At 39.5% G+C, this 11,323-nt stretch overlaps 2 protein-coding genes across 3 annotated transcripts in view; one reads left to right on the forward strand and one right to left on the reverse strand.

Moving 5' to 3' along the window:
* Positions 1 to 1,231, forward strand: part of cse1l (CSE1 chromosome segregation 1-like (yeast)) — a 9,906-nt gene extending 8,675 nt beyond the window's left edge. For both annotated transcript variants that reach the window (XM_034869965.1, XM_034869966.1), the window contains exons 24-25: positions 162 to 393; positions 600 to 1,231. In XM_034869965.1, coding sequence (XP_034725856.1) covers positions 162 to 393; positions 600 to 689 — 322 coding nt within the window. In that variant the 3' untranslated portion in view covers positions 690 to 1,231. The remainder of the gene's footprint in view (positions 1 to 161; positions 394 to 599) is intronic.
* LOC117943687 (retinol dehydrogenase 10-like) lies at positions 1,079 to 5,827 on the reverse strand. The gene is made up of 5 exons (XM_034869967.1): positions 5,238 to 5,827; positions 3,601 to 3,699; positions 2,028 to 2,173; positions 1,810 to 1,941; positions 1,079 to 1,712 (listed from the first exon to the last, which is right to left on the reverse strand). The coding sequence occupies exons 1-5, from the start codon at positions 5,685 to 5,687 to the stop codon at positions 1,595 to 1,597; spliced, it is 945 nt and encodes a 314-aa protein (XP_034725858.1). The 5' UTR covers positions 5,688 to 5,827; the 3' UTR covers positions 1,079 to 1,594.
* Positions 5,828 to 11,323: the final 5,496 nt, after the last annotated feature.

An 11,323-nucleotide genomic window follows, 5' to 3' on the forward strand; every position in this document is an offset into this window, starting at 1 on the left:
CCCCCCCCCACGGTTGTCTTATCAGGACTTAGTGGACATAAAATCTTGCATATAAACATTTGGCAGAAATACTCTCCTGATACATAATGTGTTACAAGTGTTAATTTGTTGTCTTGAGTAAAAGTAAAACCAATGATTTGGGAGTTAATGTGTGTGTTCAGGACCCCTCTGCTCCAGGCACTCATTGGTCTATTTGAGTTGCCAGAAGATGACAGCATCCCAGATGATGAGCACTTCATCGACATTGAAGACGCACCAGGCTATCAGACAGCGTTCTCGCAGCTTGCCTTTGCCGGAAAGAAGGAGCACGACCCGATAGGAGACGCTGTTGGCAATCCCAAAATCCTGCTGGCTCAGTCACTCCACAAGCTCTCTACTGCCTGTCCAGGAAGGGTATGTTTTAAGACATGCAGGGGAATTTTTTTTGCAAGTTTTGCCAAAGTCTTGTTCTCTGGTTATTTTTCTTTAAGTCATAACGTTAAACTTGTAATAACAGAAATGTTCTGATTATTGCGTAACTGTTGTGCTCTGCTACAGATGATAGGACAACACAGAAAGCAAATAAGTGATTCTCGCCTCGTCTCAATTTTTTGGTGCAGGTTCCGTCTATGCTGAGCACCAGTCTGAATGCAGAGGCCCTCCAGTTCCTGCAGGGCTACTTACAGGCAGCCACTGTGCAGTTGGTTTGAAACTGATGTGCTGGTGTTCACTTTACAAGATGACCACAATACACTGTAAGAGTAACCACGGTGACCTCAGGTCCCACGACAGACCGGCTTCAGCTGAATTTAAATCTTTACAGATTTGGTTTGACTCTACAGTTTACAATCGATTAGCCTGACTTTAAATGCCTGAATTTAGGGTGTCTTCGCTGATACATGTTTTTTAAGAGTTTTTAAAGACATGACCAAAAATTGACTTAACTGAATTAGTTTCGTTTTTTGGGCCCTTGCCGTGTGGCTTACAAGGAATTGGATACCAAGTTCTGATACAATTGTCAGTTTATTTCACAAAGGTATACTTCAACAGTATTGTGGAACAGCTGAACATCACAATCATATGGGAGGGGTTTCTTTGCTTTTTTGTATGACCTAATTCCCTTTACACTTATGGAGACTGCAGTCTGTGGCTTAAAAATAATGCATAATATTTTGCATGTTTCCCGTAAATTTCTTATTGTCTAGTCTTTGTTTCTGCACTGTTTGTTAATGTGATTAAAAGAGGCCCTTGTGTAGATCTGTTATTATTGCAGCCTCTTTTCTAGAAGCAGTATTTTGATGAATTTATCTTGGTTTTGTAAATCTTATTGGTTCTTTGGCCTCCAGTGCTGAGATAAATCAATAACTTTATAAATAAGGAGGAGTTTCCTTAAACCATCCCTGGTGGCCCTTTTTATCCAGTTATTTATAAGCAGAAATGACCCAACATGCATGCATCAATGGCAGTGAATAAAGTTACTTTTCAGGCCATTGTTAAAAGCTAAACATGAAGTTTGGGCTCTCCCTTGGGGTGACAAATGTGTGTATTAAGAATATACAGTGTGAGCCTTTGGCGATTGCATTGGTCCAAAAGGTTATACGGCAGGCTGACAGTCTTAGGATTTGATGTGGCCATTGGAGGTCCTCCGTTCAACATTCTTGATGAAGGGTAGCATGCATTTGTCACCTCCCATGAAGCGATATGTTGCAACATTTGCCTCCCATGGGAGCAATCTAGAGAAGGAAAACAAAATGTCCCACATTCATTGAGTGTCTTTTAATATGAAAATAATCATCAATAATGGCCCTATTCACGTTATATTATACTCACGCTCGTGTTAAGAAGGCAATGTACATCAGGCGAGGAATGCAGATCATTTGCTGTTCAGCTAAAATGGCTTTCATTGACTGCTGCACAGTGTATAGGGGCTCCAGGGGTGGAATTAAACTGCGAAGCTCCTTTCTGATGTCAAAGAAAAAGTGAAGAATAGAGAATCTATTTTTTCTAGTTATTCACAAAAGTTGAAATGATGAATGATGTCATCTCACCGGATTTCACAGCCTGCAAACATCCCTGTGTCAACAATATAAGGGCAGACTAAAGTGGTTTTGATGCCATCCATGTCCTCTGCGAGCAACTCGTGCGCCAGTGACTCGTGGAATCCGACTGCGCCAAATTTACTGGCACAGTAATCCTGAAGGAGGAAAGTAAATCCAAGCATTTAAATGCTGTCTATAATGTTTGTTTGTTTTTTTAATTGTCTGTCAGTTTGTGATTGAGGAAGTCATTAATCAAATACAGTTGTGTAAAAAAATAATAGCAGTCCAACATCAGTAACCTCATAAATCAAATTTTTTGGTAGAAGTGATATTTCTTAATGGCAAATAATTGACTAGAAAGTGTTGTAGAGTCATGTTGTGCATGCTGGTTATAGTGCATTTTACACCGAAATACTTAGATCAATGTCCGGAATGATCCATTTTGCTGAGGAACAGTTGACTTTGATTAAAAAGTTGATTGGAGAGTGCAGAAAATGATAGGCTGCTCAGCCAAAATGCTTTCAAATGCCTTGAAATGGCATCTAAAGCCTGAACGACGTGGGAAACAACGGTCCACTACCATTCGAATGGATCGAAGAACAGCCAAAATGGCAATGGCTCAAACAATGATCAACTTCAGGAAAATCAAAGAATTAAAGTTACTTGTGAAAACTGTTAAGATCAGAAGAAGGCTATGTGAAGCAAAGTTATCTGCTAGAAGCCCCCGCAAAGTCCCTTTGGTAAAAAAAAAAAAGACATTTGGAATTTTGTCAAAGGACCTAAGAGAAATGGCACAACATTCTTTGGACCGATGAGAGCAAAATTGTTCTTTTTGGGTCAAGGGGTCAGTTTGTCCAACAACCCCCATGCGCTGAATTCAAGCCACAGTATGCTGTAAAGATAGTAAAGCATGGTGATACAGATAGGTTATGGGGATGTTTCTCATACTGTGGTGGTGGGCCTATTAATCGAGTACCAGGGATCGTAGATCAGTTTCAATACATCAAAATACTTTATGAGGTCACTTTGAAATGCCTTTTGAAATGGGTCTTTCAACAAGACAATGACCCCAAAAAAAACTAAGCAAGGAAAGTCTTGGTTCCACATGAACAACATTGATGTTATGGAGTGGCCGGCCCGGTCCCTGGACCTCAATGTGGAATGTAGTTCAATCGTCCTGGGCTGGATTACCTGTTCACAGGTGTCAGAAGCTGGTTGACTCCATGGAACACAGATGTGAAGCAGTTCTCAGAAATAATGGTTATGCAGCTAAATATTAGTGCAGTGATTCAAAGTAAAGCAAAGCCTTGAGACATTTTTCAGTTAACACAGTAAATGTTTAAGTTGGTAAAGAAAAATGCAAATAATATTTTTTTTAAACAGCCTTATATTCCTTTTTCTTCACTTTCTGTAACGGTATAACACAAACTTGATCAATTTTGGTCATGTTTTGAATTGGAATTGAATGTGCAGTGTTCCCAATGCATTGATATTATGGAATTAAAAGCTATTCACTGCTAAAAAACATTAATCACTTTTTTAAACACACTGCTATTATTCTGAACACAACTGTTTGTCTTACCTCTACACATGCAGTGCTGAATAGTCCGAGAGCACTGGCAATGGTGACAATGTGACCACGGTTTTTTGCTTTCATCTGAGGCAGGAAGGCCTTTGTCATCTGTTGAGTTATGAAAAAGTTAGACATATAGATAGCCTGCTAAACCGGTCAGCAACAACCTGAGGCAAGCCCATCCACCTTTTGACTACCGCAAAATATAAATAATGCCAAATAACTTCAACAACTAGCAATAGCGTTAATGTTACTTAACCTTTATGGTATCTGAAGCATTTTAGGAGATCAGGTGAGGAAATACCCACGTGTTTGCCTGGTGAAGCCAATATGTGGAAATATTCCACCAATATTTGAAAAAACAAGCTTCGTCATCTGCACAGAAGTATGTCTGGCCACAGGTTGGCCTTAGGGTCAATATGTTTGCTTCAATTTGCTTTAACTTGTATTACAGTGTCAACTGAAATGGCAATATTGTATACTGTTGATTTTGACATAGGGACTCTACACCTTTAAGCTTCAAGATCACCTGCAGCGGGCTCCGGTAAATGAGTTTACACTTAAGTGTGTTTGAACGGTACACATTGTCAATTGTAAACATCTTGTTTACATTAACAGATTATTATTTTTTTCACGACAAATATATTCACAACATCGTGAACCTGTGGCCTCAAAGGAAAGGCTGGATTACCAGGTGGGTAACTGTTGACTCTTGGCAGCTGCTCTGTGGTAATTTTATTATCCATGACTTTGTTAGGGAATATGAAAATATGCACCACTTAAGCACAATATTAACTGACATGACAAGGGCCTATTTTGAGGCCATGTCTTTTAAAAAGGAGCCTATTGTCAAAATCTAGTTTTAAGGCCTTTAAAGCTGTGGCCATGCAGAAATCCAGCAAAGAATGAATGCACAGAGTGGAAGCGACTACAGTTTCTGAGGTGCCCAGCATCTGGTGCCCATTTGCCCACATACAGTCGGCCGCCAACTGTTCCCAACAGACAGGCGTTCTCCTTTGCCAGATGAGGAGCATTAGAAGTGCTTTAACGCCCAATGTATGTTGCTTATATATGATATTTGGTGCTAATGATCACAAGCTGATCTGATCCCTTCACACATCAGTGCACTAATACAGATCATAGGGCAGGACTATATTGAGTGGATGTTACCAGGGTATGGAATTAAAATCCCGCCCACCCACCAAATGCGGGTGAATTTTGTAATTGGTAGGTAACAATGTCAATCTACCTGCCACGTTGGCTGGTAGCCAATAAGAATTGAGTGATTCAGTAATCAATCAGTAAGCAGGGTACGCAGTTGATCACTGGCCCGGACCAATCAGGGGACCGCATCACAGGAAGACATTGATTGACAGCCGGGGGGCCACTATCGCATTTTTATCACTCGTGACAATCCCAGCAGTCCGACCCAGGCAACCACAAACGCGTTTTTCACCTTAAGGAGGCAAAAAAACGGCTGGTAAAAAGTGACACTGGCGTGTGGATTTTTAGCAGGTGGTCAAAAAAGTTAACTTAATTCCTTTGATGTTACGTACTTTATGTCACGCTGGTAGAGGGTTTGTGTCTGGCAAAGATAGTTTTACGGTTTCAAATGTGTGTAAAAGGTGCGTGCGTTGTAGTCTCACCCAAAACAGCGCGTGGCAGTTCACCAGCAGAGTCCTTTCCAAAAGCTCGTCGGGACAGTCCAACAGCCTCCGTCCGGCCACCACGCCAGCGTTGTTGACCAGAATGGAGACTTCCCCTACCTCAGCTCTCACCCGGTCCGCCGTCTCATAGATGTTCTGACGCTTGGACAGGTCCACCGTGTATGCGTGCACCTGAACTCCCAGCTCCCGCGCCAGTTTGGCGGTCTGCTCGTTGGCAGTCGTGTTGCAATCCCACAGCACTAGGTCCGCTCCTTCTCTGGCAAACTCCTGGGCAAACAGGCGGCCCAGCGCGCCCCCGGCCCCTGTTATCAGACAGAGCTCCCCGTCAATGCACTTGAGCCTTGGCCTTAGGAAAGTCTGGAAGATGGCATGCAGGATGGAATAGCTCAGGTGGATAAGCATCAGCAGCAGGTCCACTATAACAATCATGATGCTCGAGACCAGTCTTGTAAATGAGCCACACAAGCAGACCGCCTAGAGTTGTTTCTCTGTGTGAAGCTGGATTGGATGGCCATATTTATATAATGTGTGTGTGTGCCGGATTAAGGTGCAGACGGATGTTGGCCACCAATAGAAGGTCTTTTTGTCTGATGACTGAGGAGCTGACTGAATAACCCGTGCACATTCATATCAGGTTTATTAACAGTGGCTGAGTGTTAGGCAGGGATTAAGATAACACCCAAGTCCAGAACCAAAGCCAGCAAGGCCTAACACCGTTTTATATGTAAACACATGCCAGCATATATTCCATATTGTTAAGCCTCTGCAACAGGTGTGGCTACTTTAGCAGGCCACATTATAACGTATCATGTTTTTTATTTAAACAATAACTTGTTAAGTCACTTCAGTTCAGAAAAACGTTTGGCACAAACCCTTTCAACAAAAGGGACAAGTTTCACTTTCATGTTAATTTGAGGCCTTTTCTGGAAGGTTAGGTGCACATTTTGGAAGATAGTCTCACAAAGTTAACATACTGCAATTAAGGAAAATACACATTTGAATCGTCTACCTTAAACCTTTGAATGTATTGTTCACACAGGACCAGGACTTTGGATTTAGTCTTCCATCACTTCATCAAATCGCTTTAGGAAGGGATCTCTTGACAACACAACCAGTATAGAGAAGAGGAACGATTACAGTTACTCATTATACGTAACTTTCACCTGCACACGTGGGCATGCTAGTAGTTTTAAGACACAATGTTTAAAAAAATGAATTGAAATAATGAACTATGGCCTTTGGCAGTGAAGTTCAAAGTATGCAGTACCTTAAGTTTTTGTGTTTGTCACTTACAGATGGAAGTAACTGAACATAGCTGTCAGCTTTTTCTGTCTTGAACAGGCTTAATTCTCTTTCAGTTTCTTTAGTTCGAGTTGCCTGGAAAATATCACCAACAACAATGTTGTCTTATGTAAAAAGTAACTTATTACTTTTACTTGAAGCTCCGTCTTCTTCTTTACTGACAATTAAAAACAATTTTACACAAGTATATTTTTAGTATTTTATCCATGGGTGGTCCCCTCTTATGTAGCCAGTCCTTTCATCTGTTATATAAAGTTATTTCTGATCCATGATGTGAGGCGGATTATCCAACTATGAATGACAGGTTGAGGAGATGAACTGCTTAGCACATGTGTACAAATCCCTTGTGTGTAGCATGTTTCACAAGTACTCTTTTTCTATAACGCGCATCTAATTTATTGTATTAAAAGATGTTACTTTACTTGTGACGCAGACTTAAGTTTTTGCAGCAGAGTGATTGTTGCTCGTGGAAGTTAAGACAATACGTTTTTGTGAAAAGCTTTAGGTTGTGACTGGCATTTACTGTGATGTAATCCTCTTCAAAACTTTCGTCATGATGTAGCACAATGTAATGTAACATAACTAAATAACAAATGGGAATCTGTAGCCTGCTTTGGAAGAGAATTTGACTGTTAATGACTGTTAGTAATGATGGCCAAAAGAAGCTTCGTGAACCAGTGTCATTATTTTCAGAGTCCACTAGATGTCGCTCTCTTTTCAACAAAGGGTTTTGAATACACAGAGTGTGTCTAGCTGTAAGTTCGTAGGGTCAAAAATACAAAATCGCATGTCATGGGTAAGTTTGTGACCACATTTGTTGCAATCAATTAAAAAATGTAAATACTGTTAAAGTATCAATTTTAGCCATACATATTTTTTGTTGATTTCTGGATGTTAAACGTACATTTTAAGAAACCTGCATCATCAACGCAGCCATTTCTGCCAACTAACGGCAGGATTTCCTGAGGAGGGATAAGGATCTGCACTTTCCAAGACTCCTTTTTATTTTTACATTTGAAGATTAACAAATATTTTTAAATATTTTATTCCTCAGTATGATAGTTGGCATCTATCTTTTAGACAGATATTTTTAAAGTATTTTATTCATTTGTGTGATTGCCATTACTGTTTATTTAAAAACACCAATTATTTGAAGTATTTTATTCATTAGCATTTTTTTATTTATTTAACCAGGAAAGTCCCGTTGAGGTTAAAAACCTCTTTTTCAAGGGAGTCCTGGCCAAGAGGCAGGCACAACACAATCAATTATGATAGTCAACGCAAACTTAATTCATTCCAGACGCAAGCTTTTATTTTGAAAAATAGAAGCTCGGGGATGGCACCAGGCGGGATGGCATGACACGGATGCTCCAGGCTGCAGCTATACAGTCTTGCTGCCTTAGGTCTTTCTCTCAAAACTAAGAGCGCTATCTAGTTGACCCAGAAAATAAAGACACTGGTTCACAAAGCTTCATTTGGCCATTACTAATTGTCAGCCAATTACAAACTTTTACATCCCAAGAACCCCAAATACATAACTGACCATCTAAAAAGACTTTGTTGGTCACATTTTCTCACTATCTTTGTATTAAACAGAAATAGAGGCAAATACAGACATTAGACAGCGCCAAATGATGAATCAATTCATCATTTAGTCGATGAACAGAACAGAAAATTCAAAATAGATTTTGATAACTAATTAATCATTTAAGTCTTTAATCAAGTAATTGCCAAATATTTGCTCACTCTCTGTTTTATTTAACTGGAAACTGAATATATTTGGGTTTAGGACTGTTGGACGGTCAAAACAAGACATTTTAAAATGTGACATTTGTCTGAAGGAAATTGTGATGGACACTTTTTAAAATATTTTCTTGGAAATAACCAATAGAGTAATTGATAATGTAAACACAATTTTTGGTTGGGTGTAATGAGTATTTTAATATATATAGTTTTCATTGAATACAGAAGATAACACTGGAGGGTGCTGTTGTATAAGATATACAATTTCCTCACATACCACAAGCTCAGTCCTGGCCCAATCTGTGTTTGCACTCCATGCGTTACATTCCTCTTGTGTGAATTCACAGTTTTTTATTAAAATGCTTGTATATATACGTATATATATATATAAAAATATTCAGTTAATAAAGTGCAGCACCAACAGTGGATTAGTGTCTTTTATTAAGCATTAGTCAGTAAAAGGAGAACATTGCTTCCAAATTGCTGATCATTGACATTTTCCTATAGTTTATAAGATGATATTTACAAGTTATGTGGGTCAAAGTTTAATTGAGCTACATGCTTTAAACAACAGGAAACCACAAAGATAGTATTCTATAAAGTCAACTGGTACAAAGTATGAAACATTACAAAACACTCATCCCCCCACACATTGTAAGGGCAGCATACAGACCTGTGTGAGTTCAACAGAGGTGATATATTCCTTAAATAAGGGGGAAGATTCTGAAAATTAAATGATGTATCTGCATTTGGCCTGAACCTCTAGTGTGGAGTATTGTGCTTAAAGAAAAGTATGAATACCCATTGATATTGTACTTTGTGCTTTGGAAATTGTATTTGACCGTTTGTATGTTAACATAGCATAACATGGCTACAAGAAAGCAGGATTTGATACAGAAAAATCAATAAAGTGCAGTTCAGAAAAAAGGAAAACAATAAAGACAGAGCAATAAGGACATTGTAAACATTAATTCAACAGAGGAAGGAGTTGTAACCATTTAAATAGATTATGGCTTGTTTGTATTTCCACAATGACAAAAAGCTCCATTCCAAAGATCAGTGAGTATTTACTGCATGTCCTCTGTTAAAAAGTTTGTTCCTCTATGACATCGCCAGACAAAAGACATTGCTGTAACTGAGCCTTCCCTTCTGGCCTAGACCCTCCCTTTGCATGCCCAGGAGGATAATAATAGAATCACATGAACACATCTTCACAAGGATGCCATTTCTGCACTGTCATTCTGCACAAAAGACTCAAGCACAGGTTAGGTGCTTGTAATGGAAAACCCCACATGACTGCATGAATGTGCATAATCTGGTGGGATAACTTTCTGAATGAGAGGATGATGGTGATTGTCCTGTCTTTAAAAGAGCTGAAAGAGCCCACAGATCATGTCTTGAATGATGATGTGACGTTGAGGATGAGGTGAAGGCGCAGAGTGCTACAACAATCATTAGTGATGTCTGTTCTAATCAGGCTGCACAGCTCTTTCTGTCACACACCTCTTGTTCCAATTCAATTCACATTTCACACTCACTTCCACCATGGGGGTCAGTAGCTGAAGTAAGCATACATCAAAGTAACAGCCACTTACATAGCTGTGGTCATGCTATACCTAGTCTTTTGTAATTTGCTGAGATGTGTCAATGTTTCTATGAAAAAGTGATGGTGTGGCAGTCTGATTTAAAGGCCCACCATCCAGCTTTCTGTTTACATTATTTTATCGATAATTGAGGCTTCACCGTACTGAAGACGCAGGTGAGCAGGGAAGAATAGATGAATGAATGTTTGAGTGAATGCATGAACAGGATGTAAACTGTGTAATTGTTTTCAATTTGTCTCTACAAATTAGTCTACACGCTTGTATCAAATGCAAGCCATTGAGTCAACTCAACAATAACCATGGAAACAGTGGTCGTTCACTCCACTGAGTGAGTCTGCACCTGTTTGTTTTTGTGGAGTGGGCCTTCATCATGTAAATGCTTGATGAATTGTAAAGTGTACAGGAAATACAATAGAGAAAGGGGGTGGGTATCTAATACAGCAGTCTGACAGCTCGATGACCCAGTTCTCTGTGTGTTTATTTGCTGTACTGTTTGTTTAATTGTCATTTGGGCTTCATTAAACAGCGACGGATTCAGTGTGCGGGACAGGCGTCTGTTAAAAGCAAAGGCACGGAAATATCTTACTCACATAATGTTTAATGATTGCAAACATACAGCATAAATACTGTTATTTCTAGACTCACTTCTAACTAAAAACTACCTGAAACAGAGGATTTAAATTTGAAAGTTATTAATGCTTTAAAAACATGCTTGCATGTGAAATGTAACAAAAAGCATGAGAGCACCATATGATCAACATCCAGATTGGTCATATGTTTGCAGTCAGGTGCCGGATGCAGGATATTTGGTTGAACTGCTGCGAGGTGGCGTTGTGTTTGTAAGAGATGTCACATTAACTCATGTGAGTGTAATGTTTTGGATCTGTGGAAGTGAACCACTTACCAAGATCCACAGTGTGTAAATAATCCAATTTTAGCTTTTGAAATGGGTGTGAAATAATATGCCGTGTTCCCTCTTCATTTTCCGTCTATTCTTTTCCTTCCCTGTCAACAGCTTATTTCTTCAAAGGACAGTCCTCTTGTCTACTTACATGTTTGTAACACTCCCTGAAGTATGTCAGATTTAGAAAAGGAATGCTTCAATTTCTTCATTTTTTAGATATAACTTACCATCATGTGCACAAGTTATCAGAAGGAACAATTCTTTGGGTCTTCACATTGCAAATAAGGATAGAGGGTAATTTACCGGAAGACAGTAGCAAACGATTCAAATTCATCTACTACAGTATATTGTCTTACAAATGCAACTCCATTAAAATAATGCAGTACATACACTCACCGGCCACTTTATTAGGTACCCCATGCTAGTAACGGGTTGGACCCCCTTTTGCCATCAGAACTGCCTCAATTCTTCGTGGCATAGATTCAACAAGGTGCTGGAAGCATTCCTCAGGG

This window comes from Etheostoma cragini, chromosome 4 (genome assembly GCF_013103735.1).
Source record: "Etheostoma cragini isolate CJK2018 chromosome 4, CSU_Ecrag_1.0, whole genome shotgun sequence".
Classification (NCBI taxonomy): domain Eukaryota; kingdom Metazoa; phylum Chordata; class Actinopteri; order Perciformes; family Percidae; genus Etheostoma; species Etheostoma cragini.

Coding starts and splice junctions, on each gene's coding strand:
- LOC117943687 (XM_034869967.1), bottom strand. CDS start 5,687: ATGATTGTTATAGTGGACCTGCTGCTGATGCTTATCCACCTGAGCTAT. Junction 3,700..5,237: donor ACTGCCACGCGCTGTTTTGG/GTGAGACTACAA, acceptor ATAACTCAACAG/ATGACAAAGGCCTTCCTGCC. Junction 1,713..1,809: donor ATTGCCTTCTTAACACGAGC/GTGAGTATAATA, acceptor TTCCTTCTCTAG/ATTGCTCCCATGGGAGGCAA.